This window comes from Aythya marila (assembly GCF_965140915.1).
Source record: "Aythya marila genome assembly, chromosome: 2".
NCBI lineage: Eukaryota > Metazoa > Chordata > Aves > Anseriformes > Anatidae > Aythya > Aythya marila.
Genome location: NC_139043.1, coordinates 102,354,634 through 102,367,684, shown reverse-complemented (window position 1 = coordinate 102,367,684; position 13,051 = coordinate 102,354,634). Strand labels below are relative to the sequence as shown.

Genomic DNA, 13,051 nt, shown 5'->3' with positions numbered 1-13,051 from the left:
GCTGGCTCTGCCGCCGCCAAGGGGCGGGGCCTCGCTGCGGTTCACGCGGGGGGGGTGACGTCACCCGCCCCGCCCCCTCGCCGGCTGCTGGGTGCCGGCGCGCGCTGCCCTGCGCCCGCCCGCGCCCGAAATCGCTCCGGCCATGAAAATCTGGAGCTCGGAGCACGTCTTCGGGTGAGCGCCCAAAGCCGCGCGGGCGGGCGGGTGTTGGTTGCGCCGGGCTGGCTGTGACCGGCCGGGGTCCTGGGTGCTAACAGCGGGCAGGGGGAGGGCAGGGGGCTCGGGAGGGGGCTCGGCAGGGCTGCTGGTGTGGGCTGCAGCCGGTGTTTGGCGTTTGGTTCGGCAGTTTAACGCTGCCCCCCCCCCTCCCCGCATCGCGCAGTGGTGCTGTGCGGGTAGGGCAGGGCTGCGAGGTGCCGAGCCGTGTCGCATCGCGGCCCCGAAACCCCCCCCCGGGGCTGCTGTGGGCTCCCTGACCTTATCAGCTCCTCTATCTGCTGCTGCTGTGCTCGTGTGGGCGCTGCAGGCAGCAGGGGGGGGTCCTGCAGCAGCCCCCAGGCTGTGGGATGTGAGGGCGAGCAGCCTTCTCCTGCCCCCTGCCCCAAAATATTAACTGGGTTTTGCCCCATCCTGCTGCTTCTCGCCCTTCTGCACCGGCTTTAAGACCAAAAAGTAACGAGCCGAAAAATCAAATCCCTTTAGGGCCACGAGTGCAGCTGCTGGCACCCGTAACCTCCCTGGAGTTGGAGTGGGTTTGTGGGGGTGCCTTCAAAGGCTGCAGGTCTGCCAGGTACCCTGTGTACAGAAACGGGTCTTCAGGAACAAAATCTCCCTGTTGGATCAAGTCCTTGGTGTATCCTGCCCCTGCTGGGGCCCTAGCCTTGGTACAAGGGTACATGAAGTCCCACAGCCTGTGGACAGGCTGTCCTCCGGTGGTGGGGCTGCTCGGGTCTACATAGCTGGAGGTTATCAAAGCTTAATGACCTCAAAACACTTTTCACAAACAAAGCTTTTCAAAACATCTTTCACCAGAACAGTTCTGTACTGAGAAGGGTATCCACAGCTGTACCTTGTGCTACCAGGCTGCCAAAACCAGCAGGAAAGGCGCCGACTTAAGGCAGCAGGGTTGAGGTGGTTTCCGAAAATCCATTTCTCTATTTTGAACTTCCTGATTACTTTAAAAAAAAATGAAGTAAACTTCACTTTGTTTTTTTTTTTGTTTTTACTCTAGGAGGAAACAGAAGGTAAAAATGTAGTTCTTGTTTGTTTGGTGTGGGTAACATTACAAAAGCATTCGGGTTGGAGTGGGCTTGTGGGGACAGCTTCCCCCTCCGAGCTGGGCTAACTCAAATACTGGGTCAGGTTTCTTTTACAGTTGAGTTCAGAATAGGTGGAGATTCAACAGCCTCTGTGGTCAGTCACCCTTTTTTTTTTGTATAGCTAATTGGAATGGCACACGTAGCAGCTTGCCTGCTGCCCCTTGCCCTTATTTCTGTTAGTCATGGGTTAATAATTCTTTTCTTCACTCTGAAGATAGGAATATACATTGTTTTCCTGCTTGTGTACCAATGCTTTCTCACGGCCTTTCCAAGCATCACAGAATCCTGAAGGAATATTTGATGTGGGAGCTAGGAAGTTGTACAGCACGTGACATGTTGTGGAAAGCTCAAGCAGACTAGTTGCTTGAATACTTGCAATTAAACGCAAAATAGTTACAAATGTCTTTTCTTCTTTTTCCAGGCACCCCTGGGACACGGTGATCAAAGCTGCGATGAGGAAGTACCCCAACCCGATGAATCCATGCGTGGTAGGAGTAGATGTCCTCGACAGGAGCCTTGACAACCAGGGGAGGTTGCACAGTCACCGCCTGCTCAGCACAGAGTGGGGATTGCCGAGCATTGTGAAAGCGGTATGATTTTCCAGGCTTAATGCTTTATTAGGGGGTGTGATGCATTTATGTCATCAGGTGAACTGGGGCTGAATTCAAAGTAAAAGCTTGATTGATAGGAAGCGTCATCCACAAATATCATGCAAGCTGTAATCAGCACAGTTTGTAGCTATAATACGTTGTAGGCTTTAATATGCCCACAGTGTTTTTTACGTCTGTACATGCTTTCTAGACTGGTCTGTGTCATTCTGTATGACATGCAAATTACCGCCATGTAATCTTACCACTGATCACAGTGTCTGGGTATTTGAGAGGTGTATTCATTTGGGATTTATGCTTTCTTTTTTGTTGTTTGTTTGTTTTTAGTACTAAACTTTATTCTTTATCGTTGTCTTTCTTCACTTTCAGATTTTAGGAACAAGCAGAACTCTGACTTACATTGAAGAACATTCTGTGGTAGATCCAGTAGAAAAAAAGATGGAGCTTTGCTCAACTAATGTGAGTGATAGCTTAAGAAGTTTCTGATTAGTAGTTCTGGAGATTAGACGTTTCGTCTCTTAACATTTGGAAATGTGTTTACATCTTTCCTTAGAAGGAGGGACGTGTCTTAGTTGGCTCTTTTTTCTTCTTCTTCTTCACAAATACTTTGGGAACAAGCTTATACGATTGTGTTTTTAATAAAATTATTTCTCAGAATGCACGTGACAGCAGGGTAATGTTAAACACATTAAAGTCTATTAACAACAAATATTTTACTTTGAAATGCCTTTTTTCCACAAGTACAAACAAAGCATTTCCCTAATTTTTGAAGGGAACTTGTACTTATCAGATGTGATGTAGAGTTATTTGTAGGAGAGCCTGGTCTCTGTACAAGAGGCATTTTCTTTCCTGAATATTAATTTTCTTTACCCTCAGAATAGTGTTACAGTGGTCTTGGTCTTAAAGAGCCTCTCTGAATCACATTACCTAAATCTGATATGGCTCAACAACATTAACAGAAAACAAACGGAAAACTGCTTGTGCAGCTTACTGTGAATAGGAACTTAGATGGTTATAATTAGATCTAGGATAGGACAAGATGCATCACCCTGTATAGGTATTTTTATTGACTGTGTTCTGGGTTTCATATTCTGTGTATGCTGTTTTGTCTCTGACATTAAAATGACTGCTGAGTGGTGCTGTCGATAACGCAAAAAAAGTTGGAGGTGAGAATTTCAGGTCTTTCTTTCTCTTTAAGATTACTCTCACAAACTTGGTGTCTGTTGATGAGAGACTGGTTTACACGCCTCATCCTGAGAACCCTGAAAAGTAAGTAAGGCTATTGAGTGCTTTTTTATGTACAGGAGACAGTAGGTTAGTCAAATTCAGTTTAAGTATTAACTTCTCTTTATTCTCTTACAGAACTGTGCTAACGCAAGAAGCAATTATTACCGTCAAAGGCATTAGCTTGAGCAGTTATTTGGAAAGCTTAATGGCAAACACAATATCTTCTAACGCCAGAAAGGTGCGTATCCTTTATTCTGTTTTCTCCCTCTCTCCCCCCACAAACACCTTTCTTACTGTTGAAATCCGAATTGTCAAGCGTGTGTGCTGAGTGCTATATTCAATTTCTCTAAACTTTGTGCACAGAATTTCAATTGCCTTTTTGTAGAACCTCAGGAAGTAGAATATAATTTACCAATGTATGAAAAGGTTTCACTACTAAGTATCCGGTTTTCAGCTGGAATTGCACATCGGAAAAAAACAATCTCCATGTGTATGCTACAGCAACACATACCAGAAACATATGATTAGTGCTTAATTAGTGCTTTTTTTTTTTTTTTTCTTTTTTCAAATTACCTTTTTAAACACCAGCCCTGTATTTACAGGAGTTAGTGCTAGTAGGTTACTTCCTTTTCAGCCTTTATAATCTGGATTTAGCAGGTTATGCCAGCATATTTTCTGTGCCTCTTTGCATAGCTCCTACCCATTATTGAGCTGTCTCCTTGCCTTTGGCTGAAAGTAGTGTCATGTCAGCAGAGGCATATTCTCTGAAGAGAGGAAACTATGCTGGCCTTTGTAGGTAACACTACACCCACTCCTCTGTCTTGTGCTCGCTTTTTCTTTTTGGCTTGCAGCCATAGAGATGAACTCCAGCACAGACAGTTTCCAGAGTGCTTGTTCCTGGACACTTTGTCCTACACTTCTTTGGGGAAGGTGGGGAAGAAGTGGAGTTGATGGAGAAGCATTGACATCACTGCCTAGCAGCAGGATGAGTGCAGCTGAAATGTGAGCTTGTGCTCTGCATTGCTGGGGAGGTTCTGCACACTGGGAATTTGGCCCAGGTAACTTCTTCTGGGCCAGAGAGACAGCCCCTTTGTCCCTGTGAGAGATGTTGCTTGATGGAGATAGAGTAACCTGACTTAGTAGGAGGTATTGACCAACATATTAGAGAAGGAGAAAGTCTCCTTTGCCTCCAGTCTTTGTGCTTCTCCAAAAATGAGAGGAAGGCAGCTTAAAATGGGGGGATGAAGAAGGAGCGATGGGTAGTTTTTAGACACTGAAGAGTAACATTACCTAGGTGAGTGCTCTCTGTGTTGATCAGAAGGTCATAAATGGAATGTGTTTCAGATAAATTCCAATTCACTTTTGATCCAGCTTCCATTTAAAAGTCTATGCTGGGCATTTATTTTGATTTTACAACAGTAGTCTGGACTCTGGCTCACAACAAAACCTCAGCCTGACTCAGAGATAGCAAAGCACTGACTTGCTGGAGTGGCCACAACAACTGGGCACGCCTAGAAGTGCCAGCTGATTTCCTCTTGTGGCATCTGTCAAATTTGCATGGCTCCACTGAACTCAGAGAAAGTGTGGGAATATTTCTTGGTACCAATTCATGTGCTGCCGTGTGAAAGCTCAATTATTTTTTTAAAAGCTGTTCTTCTATTCTGCCTCTTTCAAATAACGCACTGTCTCACAATGTTCTTACAGAGGAAAAATATCATCTTGTTCTGTCTGTTTCCCTGAAGAGTTTCTTTACTGATAGTGAACTTGGCAGGAATTTGTACTCAAAGCCCTTTTCTTTGCTACCCAGTAACCTATTCTGCTATTACTAGCTCTTCTGGCATGCCATGCTACCCTTCTGGGTTCCTAGCACCCCTCTTAAACTTCATGACAGCTGCTGAAATACGCATTGTTTCTGAAGAAATAAGTGTTGAGGTTTTTCTCTGAGGTAGAGGTGGCAGATTATGCTTTGTTATTGCACTTACAATGGAAAAACCTTTTGCCCGATGTTGTCGATGTTTTCTGTGTTACTCCAGGGGTGGGATGCTATTGAGTGGATAATTCAAAATTCTGAAAGCGCTCTAAGCTAGCAGTTCTCCACACCTGCAGTGTGCACTAACTAGTGGTAATGCCAGCCTTCTTCTTCTTGGTGCAGCATCTCGGCTTTCTGGCAGACGTGTGCATGGATTGTTGTGACGTGGATTCCATTAATTAACCTGCACGTGTGTTTGGTACGCGTTACATACAGGAATGGCAAATTTTCATTATGCTGCAGCTGTAGAGAGTTGGTCACACCTGGATGGGATCAGTTAGCCCGTGCTCGTGTCACTGAACCATCAACCTGCTGCAGCTCTGTCTTGTGCCACGTTATTGCTTGTGGTATGGAAGTGGAATGATGACTGCAAACACCTGGGCAGGGGAACGAGCCCCTCTATCACGTGTTTGCTCTGGTCCTAATTTGGTGATTCCAGTGTGTAGCACAGGTGCCCGAAGGAATTATTAGCACATTGTTTAATGAAATTGGCACAATAAAAACAAAGCAGAATCGTACTCCTAGGATATAAAATGGGTTTCTTAAAACAGATTGCCTAAGAAGGGTAATCTTTCGCCTGGTGCAATTGTATTTTGCTTTTCTTATGCCTGAGGAGTATTGTTGCCCTTCTGTCAGCCTCTGTGGAAATCTGTACAAAGTTTGAACTCTCTTGCTGTTTTTCACTCAGTCTGTAGTTATATTCTTTTTGGTAGTGGTGTGTCCCTTAAGCTATCAACTGTGACAAAGTCTGACTTCAAGGCTGAGAGAACCGAGTGCAGTTGCCTCTGCCTCTGTGGATGGTTTTCCTTCTGCTAGCCAGTGTAGCCTGTCTCTGTCATTCCTGTATTAGCTCACACTTCCACTGACAAGACTAAATTTAAAAAAATAGCCCATCGTGCTGCTTCTGTCTGTTAAGAATTCAGGGTCTTTGTACACTGCTTACTTCGAGGTCAGTGTATGTAACGAGTGTTTGCTTCTATGTTCTCATTCCACTAAGCTTTTCTGGCTGTTTCTCTAGAAAACTGTCAACTATGCAGGCTCAGCATTTATCAACCACTTCAGCTATACCAACAAACCTTCATATGTGGTGTGTGGTCTACTGAACCCATCACGCTGCTAACACGTGCAACGAAGACTAATGTACCCTGCATGCCTGGTTATGAATGTGCTTGCTTAATCAGTTACTACAGAAATTGTTGTGCACTGTAAAACTTTATAGACCAATCCTCTGTCAGATTTTTCCTCAAAACGGGTAGCTCTGCAATACTCAGAGGTTTTACACCTTGTTACATTTTGTAACTTAATTTCCCGTGCAGAATACTCCTGAGACCTTCCTTGCCAGCACCACGGGTTTATTCTTAGCTGCAAATTATAGCAAACAGCGTATGCAGGTCTAAGGAAAAATGTGCAGACCTCCGTAGCTGTTAAAGCTGCAGGAGATGTTTTAGCACTCGAGTTGAATGTTACACTTGCTGTTTTGTCTCCTCAACAAGCAGATTATATTAACTAAAATGCTGTGACGTGGTTGTTTCGTAGTCAGGGCCTGAAAGAATCTCTATCTTTCTACTGAGCATTTTTCTGCATCAGAGGTGTTTGACTTTCTGACCAGCTCCCTCTGTGTGATTACATAAATAAAACGTAGAAGGCACTGCTGTCTTACTCAGTTCTCCGTTCCTGTGTGTCACCCAGGAGAGGACATTTTAACCTGACTTGTAAATACCCAGTGCATGCTCGCTGAAAGATGATTCCCTCCCTCTCCCCCCACTTTGTTCCTGATCGAGCACTCTGCTCAGCTAATTCATGGCCAGTTACACCGCGTTGCTGTGCAGTAGCCTGCTCTCGTCAGCTCGTGTGCTTTTACACATGCTTTGCTGGCGTTCCCTGGTCTCACACAGGACGTAGATGTGGTGGAAGTAATCACCCGCTGAAGCACGATGCAAGTGGAGGAACTTAGAAATTAAACCATGCTTGTGCTCTTCTAAGGAATTTTTGCAGCAGCCCATGCTTAAATGGGACAGTAGAAATAATTCCTTTTTCAATTTTGTTTATTTTTTTTTAAAGGCATATCATATAATAAGAGAACTTGAAGCTGTTAGCTCTTGAGGTAGGTCAGGGTACAGACAAATCCCCCTTGCTTGAGCTCTGGCCAAAGGCTGAATGCTCTGTTGTGTGGCTGGCTTTTCACCCTTAAGTGGGTGACTTTTCTCTGTTTAAAGACTTTGTGTTTATTCTGTGAGTCCCTGTAGAATGAAAAACCTGAAGGGAACCAGTGCTGGCCCTTCTCTGAACTTAACGAGTCTTGAGATAAACCTTTTACTTCCAGAACCCCTGTCTGCCAGTTCATGCTTTCCACTGGTTCTACCTCTTGTGGTCACTGGAGCGCAGGTGCTGCGGTGTCTTCTTAAGGCAAAAGACTTCTGACCTGCTTGCTTTGCTGGATCCCACCACTCTTACTAAAACGTAGGCTGTCAGTGCCTGGCTTTGAGGCACTCCCGACCCTTTCTGAGAACTGGGTGAAGAAAGACCGTCCCTTGATATACAGGGTGCAGCTGTTATCTCTCCAAGCAGTCTGTTTTATATGCTGAAAAGTCACTGTGCATGAATACAGAAGTGAGTGCAAGACCATCTCTTTGAACTCTAGCTAGAGATCAAATCAATCAGCTGCTACGTCAAAGAGAGCTTGGAAGACTGTCTTTCTTTGTCCTGGATCTTCTCAAAAAGTGTCCATACATATCTTGGTTAAGGAACCTGCAAACAGTGTGTAGATTCTTTCATAAATTTGCTGGTATTTCTGGGTGGTGGGAGCAGCAAACAGTAAAAATGGCAATCCTCTTCCACAAGGGAACATAAATGCTGGGTGAGGCTTTTTGCAGAGATGCACGGCTGCGAGCTCACAGCAATATTGCATTTACTTCTTGTTTATGGGTTGCACAGATGCCTTTGCAGTGAAATTTCAGTTAGATGAGAAATAATCAATACAATCCCGTATGGAACCACGCAGGGCACAGAACTAATTTTAAAACAAATCTCATGTCTGACAGAGGAAGAACTATAGAAGCATTAGCAGCGACGCTGTGTTTGTTCTGATCCTAAATTTCAGTATTTTCTTGGCAGGGTCGAGACGCCCTGGAGTGGGTGATCAGCAAACTAAACACAGAACTGGAGGAGCTGAAGTCAACGCGCGAGGGCGTGAAACCAGCCATGGCAGCGGCATCAGCAGAAAAATAAAAGCCAAAAGTACCAAGTAACTGACAAAAAAAAATATATTATTCTGCTGACTGCTTTATAGATCTCCCTAACAAGGCTGATCTGCATAGTTTTTATACGTTTGTAAGAACATAGGATCAGCAGAAAAGTAACCTCATCTTTCATCTCCACAGCAGCTCCTGCGGCCTACCGAAGGCTGAACTGACCACCTGCAGACGCTCTTTTCATGTAAACGATTTCTTTTAAACACTGGAAACAAAATGTTTAGCACATTTAAAACTGCCTAAATGTGCCTTGTGTAACAAAGATTGAGAGTGTGTTATATTTTACACCATCTCGGTTTTTCATACTGAAACTTGAAAAGAACTCGTGTTTGTTGAGGGTTCTCCACGCGAGCATTTGTTCTGTGAAGGGCCCATGGGTACTAGAGCACTGAATTTTGTTTGGTTTGTAACCTGGCAGCGTCTTACAACCATTTAAAGGGAACTACATGAGACAGGACATGATACTCTAGAGGAAGATACCTATCTAGAGAATCATCTCCAAAAGCTAACACTTGTGTGATGCTAACTCTTCTTATGTTGTTTAAATGTGCTGTCTGAACGTGGCGGATGCTTTACCTCTTAGATGTTTATATCCCAACGAAGACAAAGTTTCTGTCGATGTTTGATGTTAATAGCCTAAACAGATAATTGTTGGTTTTTTTTTTCTTTTGGGGGGAGGTTATAATTTATTTTCCTATTTATTAACTTTCCCTAGTTCCTCCCCTCACTAGCAGAAGAGGAGTGGTAATTCCTGGAAGGTGCTGGAAAATACTTCTCTTATTTAGCTGTAAGAAGGGCACTTGTAGGCTACTTGAATGAAGAGGCTGTGCTGTTCCACTGCTCCTTGCTCTTCACAGAATGTCTTAACTGAGGAAGAGACTGATGCAATAACCAGAAGAGTCGAAATAAGCAGGAAGTTTGAAATCCGAAGGGTCATGTTTCATAAACACATGTTTTTCACATCCTAAAAGGAGAAAACAAAGAGCACAAGAAAAACAAGCGGACTCTCCTTTTTGAATGCTTTCTACCAACTACTGACTACTAGCGTAACTGATCTTTTCAACACTTTGCCACATTGGTACAAATGTTTTTAGTATTCTTTTAACTGCTTCTCGTTATCTGGAAAAAAACGCAGTAACTGTTGAAATTGCCTCCTTTAAAATATACAGAAATAGATATTGGAAATGGGTACCAGCCTTTGTCAGAAGTTCACAAAACTTTCCTACTCGGTCAGGTGTAATATGTGTTTCTTAGACAGCCCTCTGTTGGGGCATTTTAAATTATTTTTTTGTGTGTGCACAAACCGAAATAAATGTTGCAAGGATGTTTACTTGTTCAAGTGGCAAACCGTGTGTTTAGGAAGCTGTTAAAGAGCATGAGTAACTTCTTTAAAAAAAAAAAAAAAAAAAAAAAGTAAAATGTGGTCATTGTTTTGATCTGGTCATTTAAAATGTCTAGCTTAAGGGAATCTCAGAGTTTGCATTCTGTTTAGCTTGAAAGTGAATATTAATTTGGCTGTAAGTATAGTCAAGCTAAATTACATGATCCTAATAAACTTTAGATATATATCTAGATACTAGTAAAAAGTAATGAAATGAGTAGCTGATATTTACATTGATATTTTTATACGGACCTTAAGCCTTTCTCGTTTCGGAACAGAAACTTAGACTTGAAAGTCTGCTGATAGCAGCTCCTTTCTGGAAGATCTGCTGGATAGTTGTGGTGCAAGTCATGGTCGTGCTTCCCCGGTGAGCAACGCCACTTCCTGGGCAAAGAATGCAGAAGCTGTTGTAGCACCTTGTGATGTTGGGCTAGGGGAGTGCAGCTGTTGCGAAGCTCTGCATATGAAAGGATAGGATGAGTAAGTGTTTGTGCATGTGGAGACCTGTACTGCAGCATTTCCGTATGTGCTGCTTGGAGATGGTGAAAACTAAACTGTGAGGGAGTGGAAAAGGTGTTGGTTTTTTTTTTTTGAGGGGTTCGTGTATGGCTTCGGCTCAGAGGAAGAATTGTCTAAAGCTGCTTCATACATCAGGTTTGAAGTAATTGCTTAGTGCTGTCTTAACCTGACTGATTTGTGCACATCGCCTTCAGCACTGGCTGCCCTCCCAGAAAGGTCACTGCGAGCACCTGCATCGTGCCCGGGGCCAAACTTGTCTGCTCTGCCTTAGGATCAGTACTAACTGTGCTTCTGTTTTTATTGATTACTTTGCGCTTTGTTTCCTTCTTCCAGAAACATCCTTACCTGCTTGTGTTGCAGCATCTCCTTTCAGTTTTCGTTCCCTGCTGGTTTCTCTCCACATTTCATGCGACTCAGGAGCTAGACAGCATGTGCTTGGCTTTCCAGTGTCCCCAGTGTCTCTGCTGCTCCACTCACCACTGCTCAACACCTTGTCTTCTGGAGCTCAGCCCTCTGCTGGTCTCTAAGCTAAATGGGAGAGGGGAAGCTTAGGGTAAGGAGGAGGCCAACTTCTTCAGAGGTCAGTTGTGGCAGCCAGCTGCCTCTTATGACTGCCAGAAGAGTGCTGCTGTTTCTTTGGGGTAGGTGGCACTCCTGCAGCTCTGGGCTTGTTGCTCTTCCTGCAATTGCTCACTTTGCCCATATGTACAAAGGGCCCTCGCTGTCAGTGGTCATACTGCGACCAGGCAGGCTGCAGTGTTTAGCAGGGGAAGTGGCTCTTAATTTCCTCTGAGCTTCTGTGGAGAGTTGGACTTTCTGCTTTCTGCTCGTTGGGTTTGCACACAGCTTTCGCTCTCCTTCTGCTCTGACCATGTGAGTCTTGTCCGTGGGATCTGATGGGATCAGCAGCTGCATGTTCAGCCCTGCTGTACACAACCATTTTTCAAGCGTGCCGCTTCCCACCCCAGTTCTGGCACTGTTATAGTCTGAGTTTACCTTTTTTGGGAAAAAATTTTGGAATTGCATGTCTTGGTCTTGTACACCTATCCTTCCCTAGAGAAGCTCCCATCTCTTTTACTTACTGGTAATGGCTACAACGTATTTCTGAAGTTGGTTTTATGTCATGTGCACTGAGTGAGTGTCAGAGGTGGAAAGCCACCTGATGGGAGGTGCTAGGGAGATTGCTGGGGCAGCTTTTTGTATCAGTGCAGAAACAGCCTGGTGTGCAGAAGGAAAGATGATCATAAAGCAGAAATAGTGCTAACTCATTAACTTGGAAGGATCTCGAAGCGCTGGGCACCAAGCAGAAGAAAGCTCAGCACATGTGACCATGCATGGGTAGCAAGTGCTGTCTCGAATGATAATCCTGCACTTTGAGAGTTAGAAATTGAATGACAGTAGTGTTTTGTGCTGTTCACGTGTTTCTCAACCACCAGGTTGCACTTCAAGAGAAAGGGAGGTGGGGGGATGTGTGCGTGGAGAGGAGCTTTGGTTTGAAGTGTGTGTCCAGCTTATCCTGTGTGCGACCATGTAATAAAGCAGTGCTGAGAAAGAGGAACCTGAACAGTGACATTCCTTGCTGTGGCAGTTTTCATATAAATCCTCGAGCGGAGCAGTTGGTAACACCTTTACTATTCTTGCATCTTCCTAGACTGTAAGCTGTGACGGCCAGGGATCTGTAAAGTGTCTGTGTACACTATGGTGCTATCTTAAATAAAAGATGTACTCAGTTAAAAAAAAATAAAAGTGTCCTGGGTATGGACTGTTGCTTTTTAGAGGAGTCTGCAGAAAAACTACTTGAGTTAGGCTGTGCTGGGAAACGCCAGGACAAAGTAAGAGGCTTCCTGGAAGTAGCTGTAGGCCATGCAGAACCCTGCTCAAAAGTCTGTCTGAACTGGTAATTCCACTGTCGGCTGCTTCATTTAGCAGTAAAGCAGGAAGGAGTCACCTAAATTAACTGTGACTGGTACCTGAGACCTTACTTAGCTAATAAGGTGTCTTCTTACCCCTCCCAACACCACTTGCCACAGGTCGGAATTACGCAGGTACGTGTTCGCCTTTTCCTTGCAGCTCCGGGGGGAGGTCATTGAATTTGTTAATGAAAGGCACTGCTGTGAAACGCCGCCTGTCCTCGGTTAGGGTGATCGAGGCATGATGCTCATTTTTATTGGAAGGCACCTGCAAAGAAGATCACCAGTTCCTAATTTGGGGCCCCACTGGTAGAACAGTTCTGACTCCTCCGTGATTTTTGTTTCTAACCTGGTTGAAATGGGCAGCAGCTGAGGCTCAGGGCTCTAACCAGCCAAACATCGAATGCGACTGACCCAGCTGTGCTGTGTAACACAAAATGCATCCCATTTTCACAAGTAGATCAAGCCAGAGCAACGAAATGCCATTTTAAACAACTTTTTATTAGCAATGCATGAACAAGAAATTGCATTTTAGTACCGCATAACATGAAAACAAACAGAAGACAATTCTACTGCCCTTCCCTGTGATGACAGCTGATGCCCCTGGTGTACCTGAAGCCACACGGAAGGTACATGTGCAGCGACAGCATAGAAGCAAGAGAAATTCAGAGGGGAAGGGTTTGTGCTTTAGGACTGTTAGTGTCTAAAAAGTGCATCTCCTGGTTGGGCTTTTCTCTTTTCTTAAGGAGGGGAAAGGGTCAGGGGAACCTTTATTAGTAACACAGCTCAAGTAATACACACCTCCTT

General features: G+C 44.5%; 1 protein-coding gene across 4 annotated transcripts; it reads left to right on the top strand.

Annotated features, from left to right (window-relative positions):
- The first annotated feature begins 76 nt into the window (after positions 1–76).
- On the top strand, positions 77–12,064 carry PRELID3A (PRELI domain containing 3A). 4 transcript variants are annotated; one of them, XM_082753601.1, is made up of 7 exons: positions 77–174; positions 1,741–1,909; positions 2,297–2,386; positions 3,126–3,196; positions 3,290–3,392; positions 8,298–8,427; positions 8,564–12,064. In XM_082753601.1, exons 1-6 carry the CDS (start codon positions 143–145, stop codon positions 8,409–8,411), a joined length of 579 nt encoding a protein of 192 aa, XP_082609727.1. In that variant the 5' UTR covers positions 77–142; the 3' UTR covers positions 8,412–8,427; positions 8,564–12,064. The 4 variants fall into 4 exon arrangements, with proteins under 4 accessions (XP_082609727.1, XP_082609726.1, XP_082609729.1 ...); XM_082753600.1 differs by having other exon boundaries at positions 8,298–12,064; XM_082753603.1 differs by lacking the exons at positions 8,298–8,427; positions 8,564–12,064 and adding an exon at positions 5,188–8,274.
- Positions 12,065–13,051: the final 987 nt, after the last annotated feature.